The 11,669-nt window shown below is 50.4% G+C and overlaps 1 protein-coding gene across 1 annotated transcript; it reads right to left on the bottom strand.

The window, feature by feature from the left end:
* Positions 1-472: 472 nt before the first annotated feature.
* Positions 473-11,393, bottom strand: TOMM40 (translocase of outer mitochondrial membrane 40). Its single transcript, XM_033158359.1, has 10 exons — positions 11,338-11,393; positions 9,741-9,954; positions 6,700-6,767; positions 5,749-5,841; positions 4,669-4,770; positions 3,861-3,966; positions 3,599-3,721; positions 1,986-2,062; positions 1,762-1,864; positions 473-670 (listed from the first exon to the last, which is right to left on the bottom strand). Exons 1-10 carry the CDS (start codon positions 11,374-11,376, stop codon positions 531-533), a joined length of 1,065 nt encoding a protein of 354 aa, XP_033014250.1. The 5' UTR covers positions 11,377-11,393; the 3' UTR covers positions 473-530.
* Between the last annotated feature and the right edge of the window lie 276 nt (positions 11,394-11,669).

Raw genomic sequence — 11,669 nt, 5'->3', positions numbered from 1 at the left:
CATGCCAAGCCCAAACCGTTGTGCTCCCCCCTTGCCGCGTCAGCAGCCGCAGTTCCCCTTAGAAAGAAGAAGAGGCCGCTCCCCCCCATCCCCGAAGCAGCACCCCCCTCTAGTGGCAGCAGGCAGGCAGAGCAGCGATTGCAGCTGCTCGTGTCATGGGCGCCTTTGGCTCTTGCAAAAAACAAAAAACAAACCGTACCTCGGAGGCAGAAGCCCAGAAGGGGAGCTGGGAAGAAGCCCCTTCCCCCAAGCCCCATGCAGACCCCTGCCCCCAAGTTCCCTGAGAACCAGCTAGCTGCTCCTTGCGGGAGGGAGGGAGGGGAGGAAGCTCTCGGCACCCCGACCCGTCCTGCTCCGTCCCCTCGCGCACACGCTCCCCGGGTCCCGCGCCCCCACGCCCACCCCATGGAGGCGACCGCTAGCCGAAGGAGGGTGCAGGTGGAGGGGCAAAGGGGGTGCGAGCTGCACTGAATCGGTGGGGGTTGGAGGAGGAAGAGGAGGAGGAGGAGGAAGAAGAAGGGCTGGCAGGCTTAGCCAATGGTCAGGCCGAAACCACACTGGAATTTGTTCTTGCGGTGGTTGAGGAAGGCACCCATCGCCAGCGTGAGGGGCAGAGGGAGGAGCTTCTTCTCCAGGGCTGCTCCTACGATCCAGTTGCTGTCGACGGAGCCTAAAGGGAGAAGGGGAAAGCCGCGGTCAGAAGCAGCGGAGGCTGGCCGGCAGAATGAGGTGGGCCTAAACTGTAATTTGTCTGCGTGGAATCTTGTAATTTGTCTCCCTAGAATCATAGAATTGGAAGACACCACAAGGGCCATCCAGTCCAACCCCTTGCCAAGCAACCCCCTCCCTCACATCATGTTCACACATTTCTTTGCATTCAGAGGCTGGCTGGGGTCCTTTCTGCCCAGAGGCGTGCCATAATAATTTTAATAATAGTAATATTAATAATTGTAAGTGTCCGGGCTGAACGATGGGGGTGGGGACGTTCCTTCAACCATCAGTGGACTAGGCTAGTCCCCTAAATTAAGAGTATTAAAGTGTGCACCTTTTACTCTGACTTGTTCATTTTTATACCATGATATTCAGAGGCCAGACGCTTCCTTCCCAAACCCCGGGAAGCTTCTGCCCAGCATAGGGAGGGAACCATGATGCTCAGACGGGGTCCAAAAGTCCTCCTGTCACCTTCCCAAAGCCTGGGAGGCTTCTGCCTGGCATAGGAAGGAGGTGTGATGCTCACGTGGGCAACGTCGGCCCCCCCAATCACTCTCGCAAGCTGGCGCCACTGGCACCAACTGTTTCCCTACGAAAATTTTCACTGCACACCAGTTTCTGTCCATCTCTCTTGCTAGAAACAGAACTGAAAAAGTACAGGTGTATCTAGGTATTTGATGTTGACACCTACTTCTAGGTGTCCTTCCAAGGCCTCTGTCGGAGAATCGCCTAAGGGTCTGTTGCAACGATACAGCAGAGGATGGGGAGAAAATCTCTGCTTCCAGTGACCATCCGAGGCTCTGGCTTTTATTAGCTGCCCTGCCCACTTCACTAGCCAGCTCTGGGGGTTACCAGCTGCCGCTGGTTCGGGCTGTGTGCATGCACACGCCACAAATGCCACAGAGATCACACCTGAGCGTGGCCCAGGAATCAGCATATTCAAAACTGAAGCAAAAAGGGAAACTCTCAAGAGGGAGGTCTCCCCACCAGGCCTCGTTATCCTTGGGTAGAAACATGCAGTCTAAACCGGGATGGAGACGGATGCCGTACCTCTGAAAAGTAGGTTGGCTTTGGGGAGGTCCAGCTGGTAGCCAAACGTCACGCTCGTGTCCTGCATGCGGGTGCTGGCTTCAAACTCCACCCCCACTTGCAACTGGAAGGACACAGAAAGGGAAAAGGATGAGGAGGTGGTCCAAGGAAGGAACACTTCGCACCAAGAGGTTTTTCTTTGCTTTATTCTTGGCCCCACAAACCATCTCCAAGAGGCCACTAACCTGATCGCTGGCTTTGTGGTAATACGTGGCGTGTGCTCCGGCCTGCCCTAGCGTCAGAGTCCCAATCCAGTTAGGTGCTGGGGGAGGAAAGAGAGAAAGGATTGCTGAGAACCCAGGAACCCAGACTCTCCTTCGGAAAATATTAGGCCTGTTCCTCCATGGATCTGTCACTGGTCCTTAGCAGCTGAAAAAGCAGGAGTGGCAGGCCTGTGACCTCGTAGGTCATGGGTTGGCAAACTAAGGTCCGCAGGCCGGATCAGGGCCAATTGCCTTCTGGATCCAGCCCATGGACGGTCTGGGAATTGCCACGTGGATCGCCTGTGTGCGTGCGTTCTTTCCCTCTCTCACACACGATGGCGCCTCCTCCCTCCCTCCTCCTGGCTTCTCCCTGCCCTGCCTAGAGGAGGAAGGGGGCTGGGCTTTGTTGGTTCCAGCAGCAGCAGTGCTCGAGCGGACACCATTTTAAGCAGCCCCTCTCCGGAGCCCTTTTGCGTGCCACTCATCGTCCTGCCGCCGCCAGCCCCTGCCGCTTGCAAGACACAGGTAAGCAGCCACCAGGGCTCGTGGTGCTCTTGCATCATTCCCCCACCCCCCCAAAAAATATAGTCCGGCCCCCCACAAGGTCTAAGGGACAGTGGACCAGCCCCCTGCTGAAAAAGTTTGCTGACCCTTTCCTGCTTGGCAGGGGGTTGGACTGGATGGCCCTTGTGGTCTCTTCCAACTCTATGATTCTATGACCCCTGTCGTAGGTGCTGCTGGAGCTCCAACACCCATCGGCCCCCAGCAGCACAGCCAACGATCAGGAATGTGGATTGGAGTTGTGGTCTAGCAACACCTGGAGGGCCAGAGGTCCCCCACCTCCAAGCTACAGGGAGCCACCATAGAATTGTAGAGTTGGAAGGGACCCCGTGGATGTTCTAGTCCACGGTTTCCTAAACTTGTTTTCGGACTACAACCCCCATCATCCCTAGCTAGCAGGACCAGTCGTCAGGGATGATGGGAATTGTAGTCCGAAAACAGCTGGTGACCCAAGTCTGGGGAACACTGATCGAGTCCAACCCCCCTGCAGCGCAGGAATACGCAGTTGTCCCACGCGGGGATCGAACCTGCAAACCTTGGCATTACCAGAACCACGCTCTAACCAGAAAATAATGAGGAGCCCTCTTGCCTTTGCGTCCTGCTTATGGGCTTCCTGGCAGCGTTTGGTTTGCCACTGTTGGAAACGGGATACTAGACCTGGTGGGCAAGCAGAGTGGCTTCTCTCTTAAGTAAAACTGCAAAGGCGAAGGTCTTCAACCTAGCACTAGTCACGCCCCAACCGCATGTTGAGAATCAGGCATGTTATCTTTTTTCTTTAAAGGAGTTGAACATTGTTGGCCTAATCCTTCCGGCCTCTGTTTTTGAGAGACAACCCTAATCCTCTATGTGTACATTGGTGCCAAGGAGGGCTAAGCAGTGAGATACGCAGAACACAGTTCAAATCGGCCCTAAATTCTGTATACAATTCCGCAACTGTGCTGCTTTTATGTATTAAACTGTTTTCAGTGTGAAACTTCTTCGAGATACTTTGCGGGAACTGTTTCACAGGTGGATCTGGCAGGCTGTGTCGGTACCTGTGTACTTCCCAGCAAGTGACATGACGGTTCCCTCCTCTCCCGGGCGGCGATGGTATACCAGCTCCCCACCCAGCGCCAGGCACGGTGTGATGCTCTGTAGGTAATGCGCCACCAGGATCCCTGTGGGGCAGAGAGGAGAGAGGATTGGTCAGGACTCGACAGGTAGAAATACAGCCACGTGGATCACACCCTCAGGACAGAGGGACCCACGCCAAAGGCCAGTCTAATGAGAATGAGAGGAGAATGGGAGCTGTCTCACCTGAACCCACTAAGATATCGGGGTTCCCTAGCGTGACAGCTGCAGTGAAGTCTGCGCCCCGGTATTCCCCATCCATCTGCCAGTTCACGAATTTTGATTGCTGCGTCTGGGTTGCCGGGGGGGGGGGGGGGGAGAAACATTAGTTTTATTTGGCACAAGGAATTTGATAAGCATGGGCCACACTGAACCACCACGTGCTGGGAGACACATGGGGTAAGAAGAGGTCAGTTGCTGATAGCCACTGCCAAGGCATTAGGAGATCTCAAGCATGCAGCCTGGCCTTGCATGTAGCCACACCTTCCCAAAGGAGCTGAGGCGGGAGACGCCAAGAGGCTGAATCGCTATCAAGTCATACAGCAGGGAATCCCAGGGCCGATCCCTTTCCCCCCCACCCTCGCAAATCCCTAAATCAAAGAGGGAACGTGGAGAGAGCAGACTAAGAGGGGGAGACGCTGCAACTGAAATACAAAAATAAAATAAGAAAGTCTCCTCAACCAATCCTAAGCAATGGACCGAGATTATTAGTCCATTAGTAAGTTGGTAGTCGTAAATTAAATGGGAATATAGTTTTGCAGTGCAGCCCCCCTCCCTGGTCACCTGAAGGCAATTCTGGCTCGCCATAGGTGATCAGGAAAAGAGGGATATTTACAAGCCTCAATCACAGGCCAGCAACATACCCCGAGACCCAAAGGGCCCAGGGCATACTGCAAGGCCTGGATCTGCAAGAAGATGGCAGCAGCAGCAGCAGGAGGAGGAGGAGGACCTGTGGGAAGGGAGAAGAGGAGGAGCTCAACCAATAACTGAGTACCTGGAAGGCCACCTTGGAGCGAACTTTGTTTGTGAGCTGGTGAATGATCTGTGCGTTGAGGCTGCCGCTGTTGTCCATGTCCCCCACCAGAACGGGGAAGGCCTGAGGCAGAGAGAGGAACAAAGGCACATTCAAAGGGTAACCAATAAGTAACTTGTTTAGGTTGTGCATTTATGCTCTGTCTTTCCACAGTACAGTCGTACCTTGGAAGTCGAATGGAAGTCCGTTTGACTTCCAAAATGTTCAAAAGCCAAAGCACGGCTTCTGATTGGCTGCAGGAAACTCCGTTGGACGTTTGGCTTCCAAAAACAGTTTGCAAACCGGAACACTTACTTCCGGGTTTGCGGCATTCGGGAGCCAAAACGTTCGGGAACTAAGCTGTTCGACTTCTGTTCCAAGGTACAGTCTACAGGGAGGCTATCATAATTACATGAAATACAACTCGGAGAACAAAGTAAAGTAGTAAGAAGAAGAATAACAGACACAAATTGCAGGGGTTGGACTAGATGACCCATAAGGTCCCTCCAACAATTCTGATTCTATTATCAAGAACCCTCAAATTACCAGTCAAGGAGTACCCAAATACAACTATTTTAACTTGCGTTATACATTTTGTTTGATTTCATTTTGTTTCAACTTTGTTTTATTTATTAAAATATTAATATTAATATTATCTAACTAAAGATTTCAAGGCAGGGCACATAGCTCATTAGAGCAAACTACAAATCAGGCATGGATTAAAAAAACAAAGTAATAAACAATCTTAAGGCGATCAGTGGCCATGGCAAAAGTTAGAGCAAGCAGTCACGAGAAACTTGAGTAACAAAAGTTACGGCCAGAAGGATCTCAGATTCGTGTTTCTATGTCGTGTAAAAGTTGTTCGTGCTTTTGTGCGCCACCCCAGAACGTTTTGCTGCGGGTGATAAAGTGGTATTTTAAATAAATAAAATGGGAGAAGGTGATCCTGACTGACACAGATGAGAGCAGACTGCCAGTCAGGATGACCCAATTATTCAGCTGCCCAAGATATGCAGAAAAAGCGCCTACTGTTTCTCCCCACCACAATGCGTGCAAACGTACCTCTGTGGGGCTCAGCTGCTTTGTCCCTACGTAGGTCACCCCAAAGTGGTAATTGGAGTCGCCAACCGTACTGAGAGCCACCGTGTGATTGACCTGAAGAAGGCAACAAATGTGCGAAACAGCAACGTGAAACTAAGATGTAGGAACACAGCAAGCCAACATATACCAAGTAAGTCCATCTAGCGCAGTATTGAGTACACTGACTGGCAGCAGCTCTCAAGGATTTCACAGTGGTCTCTCCCTGGATGAAAAGAAATAAACCTGTGTCCTTCTGCATCCAAAGCAGATACACTAGCACTCAGCTACAGCCCTCGGCAACTGCTTGCCAGATCGCCTGTGGTGAGCGGTGATTGCTTCCAGGTGACCACACTTTGAAGCCTTTGTCCGTTCAGAGAAGAAGAAGAAGAGTTTGGATTTGATATCCCGCTTTATCACTACCCGAAGGAGTCTCAAAGCGGCTAACATTCTCCTTTCCCTTCCTCCCCCACAACAAACACTCTGTGAGGCAAGTGGGGCTGAGAGACTTCAAAGAAGTGTGACTAGCCCAAGGTCACCCAGCAGCTGCATGTGGAGGAGCGGAGACACGAACCCGGTTCCCCAGATTACGAGTCTACCACTCTTAACCACTACACCACACTGGTGTAGAGTGTGTTCTCTCTCTCTCTCTCTCTCTCTCATATTTTTGGCTGATGCACTACAAATACCAAGAACAGACAGGACTGGAAAGGCAGTTAAATCAACATTTGCACAGGTCAATGCAAAATATTGCTTGCAAAAATTACTAAGGGCTAAAAACAGGCTTGTGTGCTGCAAACCATGGTTTACCATTGCAATAGTTTTTATCCAACTCATTCATTGAGTAAGCCCATTGAAATCAAGACTTGGATGCAACCCAAAATCTCTAGAGTGACTCTGTCAAACTGCCTGCAAATTCAAAGGAGTCACTCTTACCTGGAAGTGGTTGCTGAGACCTTTGTTCACAGTCAGTTTCACACCCTCCATCTGGATGGGGAATAATTCTGAAACGGTGAGAAAAGAGGGTGTCAGATCATCACGTGGTCACATTTTGTCCTTTCAAGCTTCCCTTGCTCAAAACAAGAGCTATTAGGGCCTCTCCCGGAGATGCCCAGCGTCTGGTTACAGGGAACGTGTTCAAATTCCCACTTGGCTGCACTCTCAGCCTAGGCTACCTCCCATTGCAAGGCTAATGAGAGAGAACCCAGCACCTGCAATCCTGAGCTGCTTGAACGAAAGGCAGGACATTGCTACAGGCAATCGGGAGAAAGCGTGGAAGTGTTTTCCATACTTGGTGTCAGCATGAACAAGCAGGTAAAAACAAAAAAGGGTAAGCAGGCAGAGCCATGAGATCCAACCTTCAGGAAACCTAAGAGAGCAAACAGCTTTTGGAAAACAGAAGGTTCGATCTGCACCAGCTGAAGTCTGGTCTAGTGTACCCAGGCAGCAGAATGAATTGGTAGAATAGACTGCACCACTTTGGGCTGTGTGTCTCTGCGGAACTGCTATTTTTGAAGGCTTTCCTTGCATAAAGGTGGCGGGGGGGGGGAACTCCTGCAAATTGAATAACGAAATCGGGGTAGCCAATGTGATTTATCTCCACGTGTTTTTGGACTGCAACTCCCATCATCTCCGACAACTGGCTATACTGGCTAGCCCTGAAGGGAGTTGAAGGATACCACAGTGGCTGTCTCTGAACTAAATTACCATGGCAGGGAGAAAGGTTCTAAGCTAGCCCCACTCCAGGATGTGCTCGTTTCTCGCTTGCATGTTTTCCACACACAAAAAGTGATTCCCACCCACCCTCTAGCCCAATCCGTGTTGATCTTAACCACCTCGTTCCACATCATGTGTGAGATCAGGCCTTAGACTGTTTAAATGAAGAGTCGGCACTCGGCATGGAAGGAAGCAAGGGGGACCACCAACATCCACGCTACATAAATGAATGAAACTAGTAGCGATACATTGTGCCTACTGTTAGCCATTTTCGCACAAGAAACAAGAAGTCAAAAGGAAACGGTCTCCCTAACTCTGGACTAGAATCGTGTTTGTTTTTTTTAAAAAGCGCATACGAAGATGAGAAGCAGATTCGGGAAAGCGACAGCCCCTCTGGAACCTTCTGCCTAAGGAATGGGATTTTATGGCCAAGCTATCCTTGGCCATATCACAAGCAATATACATCCTGTGCTAGGGAAGGGGAACCAACGGAGCTGGGGCAAAACGCAGCCTCTCTCTGGCCCTTGGAACAGTGATGCCCTCTCAAAATGTGTCTGCAGAGTTTTTGGAATAATTATATGATAGCTATTTATATAAATACTCTGCACAGCCGGAGGACACGGCAGATTACAAGTGGCGGCCATTTAGGCGTGTCCAATTGACGAGCAACTGCTGACGCGCTGGTCTTTTTGACCTGGAAGAGGGCAGAACAGGGGTGGGGTGGGGCATGCGCACAGGGGCCGGGAACGGAACCCTTGCATGAAATAGTCACTGCATGTGCAGAGCCATGCTCCAGTGTCTGGTGTGACACCATAGCATACAGCAGCCTTGCTGAAGCCAAGCTTAGGCCTGGCCAGTGGCTGAATGGGAGATCAGATGGGAAAGACACAGAAAGCCTCTACAATGCTCCATCATGACCGAAAAGCAAGAAATGAATGCAGGTCTAATAAAAAGAATTAAGCGTTTACCACAAAATCAAGGATTGTTAACAAGTGAAAGAAAACGGCACGTCATCATTACCTTCACACTTATACGTGTGTCACTTTAAGCTGCTCAAGCGTATAGGGTTTCTCTCCCTGTGCCATTATATCCTCACAAAGACCCTACACGGTAGATTAGGGTGGCACTGTAACTAGCCAAAGATCACCCAGCGAGTCTCACAGCTGAGTGGGGATTTGAACCCTGGTCTCCCAGGTCTCAGTCCCACACACTAAACACTCCACTGCAGAGATGTAAAACTGAAAGCCAGCTGGGAATTTTCAGTTCTTCTTAGAAGTTTACAAATAATGCCAGCGCTGCTATCCCCATATTGCACATCAAAATGAGGCAGGCATGGCTAAGGTCACATGGTAAGTTTATAGCCAGGGGTCAGCAAACATTTTCAGCAGGGGGCTGGTCCACTGTCCCTCAGACCATGTGGGGGGCCAGACTATATTTTTTTTTTTGGGGGGTGAATGAATTCCTATGCCCCACAAATAACCCAGAGATGCATTTTAAATAAAAGGACACATTCGACTCATGTAAAAATACCAGGCAGGCCCCACAAATAACCCAGAGATGCATTTTAAATAAAAGGACACATTCGACTCATGTAAAAACACGCTGATTCCCGGACCGTCTGTTGGCTGGATTTAGAAGGTGATTGGGCCTGATCCGCCCCCGGGGCCTTAGTTTGCCTACCCATGTTCATGGCCAAGGGGAGATTTGAACTGGCGTCTGCCTTGGCAGCTCCCTCTTAGCCACTGAGAAGAGATAACAGATCAGGGTCTCTGCCCACCTTCTGGCTAACCAAGTCTTTAGCACACACCACTGCTAGGTTATTGTGAAAACGTAGCAATGCAGCTTTTGCTTTCCAAATAGAAACTGGGGTTTTCACTAATTTGATGGGAGCACTCTCATAGCATGTCATACTTCCATGCTCCCAGGATCCAATCCGAAGGCGCATAACAGATTTGGGTCTGCTCAGTGCCTGGATGAAACACCATTTCGGAAACCCCAAAGATGCAGCTTTCAGTTTACATGATGGAACATGCAATATGCATGAAATAAATAAAATTCAAGAGAGGATCCCAGAGTCTGTGCACAGACCAGACATACCAGAGACATGCTCTAAGCAGGCAACTTGCATGACAAAATATGAACTCAATAAGCTGGAAATCCGACAACACGGAGAAACATCAGCTTCTTTTGTTTTAGGAGTACAAGAGTCCCGTGACATAGATGCTGCCTTCCCTTTCCCATGTGTTGGAGGAGCATTTTACCTTTGCATTTGCGGTGACACTCCTCGAAGGTGCCTGGGTTGGGAAGCTGGTCACACTTGTCTTCTGTGGCACGATCTGCTGCTGGGGGAACCAGCCCGCTGACAGGGGGCATGGAGAATCCCGGTGGAACCGATACGAGGCCAGAACCCGGCCCTGGCACGGCAGCAGGGGGCGCTGGGGAGCTGGCAGCCAGGACATTACCCATGGCGAGGAGCTAGGGAGAAGGAAAGAACTGCTCAAGCGGAAGGTTTTGTTCAGGGCCTTCAGAAGTACCCATTCTTCAGTGTGACAGCCTATGCTTTGCAATGAGCAAAGGTTGGAATATAGCCACCAATTCCTAGTATCAGGTTCAACGAAGCAGACCGATGGCCTGGGTCAATCTGCTTCCATTGGTTGCTGACCAGTGGCAGACTCAGACAGAAGAGACAGATCGGTATCCTGGCTTAATATAGGACAGGGTTGTAGCTCAGTGGTAGGCTACATGCTCTGCATCAGAGTCCCCAGCATCTCCAGGAAGCGGTGGAGGAAACTCCTGCATGAAACCCTGGCAGATCTGATGTGCACGTAGAAGAGAAGAGTAGTTTGGATTTGATATCCCGCTTTATCACTACCCTAAGGAGTCTCAAAGCGGCTAACATTCTCCTTTCCCTTCCTCCCCCACAACAAACACTGAAGAAGTGTGCATGCACACGAAAGCTCATACCAAGAACAAACTTAGTTGGTCTCTAAGGTGCTACTGGAAGGAATTTTTTTGTTTTGTTTTGTTTTGACTATGGCAGACCAACACGGCTACCTACCTGTATCTGTGAAGTGAGTGAGACTGAGAGACTTGAGAGAAGTGTGACTAGCCCAAGGTCACCCAGCAGCTGCATGTGGAGGAGTGGAGACGCGAACCCGGTTCACCAGATTACGAGTCTACACGTTGGCTCCCATGTAGCTGCTGACCACTCTAAAAGACACGCCAACATCACACTCAGAACAAGTCTAGAAACAATCTTTTCCATGCTTCCCCACTTCAGGCTATGGGGATACAGGCTATGGGGCTGTAGTCCAACATCTAGGGACCCACAGTTGGGGGGAAGTGTGGTCTAGGAGTGAGTGGAGATAGACCAGCAAAATAACCCAGTATAAAGCTCTTATAATAGTGGCCTAAAACCCTGGAAGTATTTAGTTCAATACTGAATACACTGACTGACAAAAGCTCTCCAGGGTTTCAGGCAGGGAGCATTCACAACCATACCAGAAGATGCAGAGGACTGAAACTGGGACATATGCCCCACCACTGAGCCCCTTTCTCTGAAAAAGGGAGCACTTCTGAAGTAGCAGTGTATACATGCCAAGAACCACCTGGCCTGAAATGCTTTTACAGTACAGTAAGAGCAAAAGAAAGGGAAGCTTGCGATACTCAAGACTGCCGTCCCGTGCAAGTGTCTGAGCTGACGTTCCCAGGACTTGCAGTTAGGCTGCAGTCATAGGAAGCTGCCTTATACCAAGTCTGACCATGGGGATGCACCCAGTTCAGTACAGTTCATACTGGCGGACAGTGGCTCTCCAGGGTTTCAGGTGTGTGTGTGTGTGTGTTTTCCCCCAGCCGTACCTGCAGTTGCCAGGAGACTGAGCCTGTCCCCTTCCACATCCAAAGCAGATACCCTAACATCTAACCACTGGGTAATCACTCATCAGATCACCTGTGGTGAGCACTTCCAGGCAACCACACAATGAAACATTTGTAAATTCAGAGTCCTCCCCTCTATCATATTCCAGGCTGATGCACCACAAAGCTGGCAACAGCTCTCCCAGTTTTCAGCCAGGGGGTGCGGGAATCTCTCCCAGTCCTACCTAGAGTTTCCGGGAGACTGAACCTGTGCCCTTCGCCATCCAAAGCAAATGCTCTATTACTTAGTAAGCGCTCGCCAGATCACCATTGGT

Source organism: Lacerta agilis, chromosome 8, assembly GCF_009819535.1.
Source record: "Lacerta agilis isolate rLacAgi1 chromosome 8, rLacAgi1.pri, whole genome shotgun sequence".
NCBI lineage: Eukaryota > Metazoa > Chordata > Lepidosauria > Squamata > Lacertidae > Lacerta > Lacerta agilis.
This window is presented reverse-complemented; position numbering and strand designations above follow the sequence as displayed.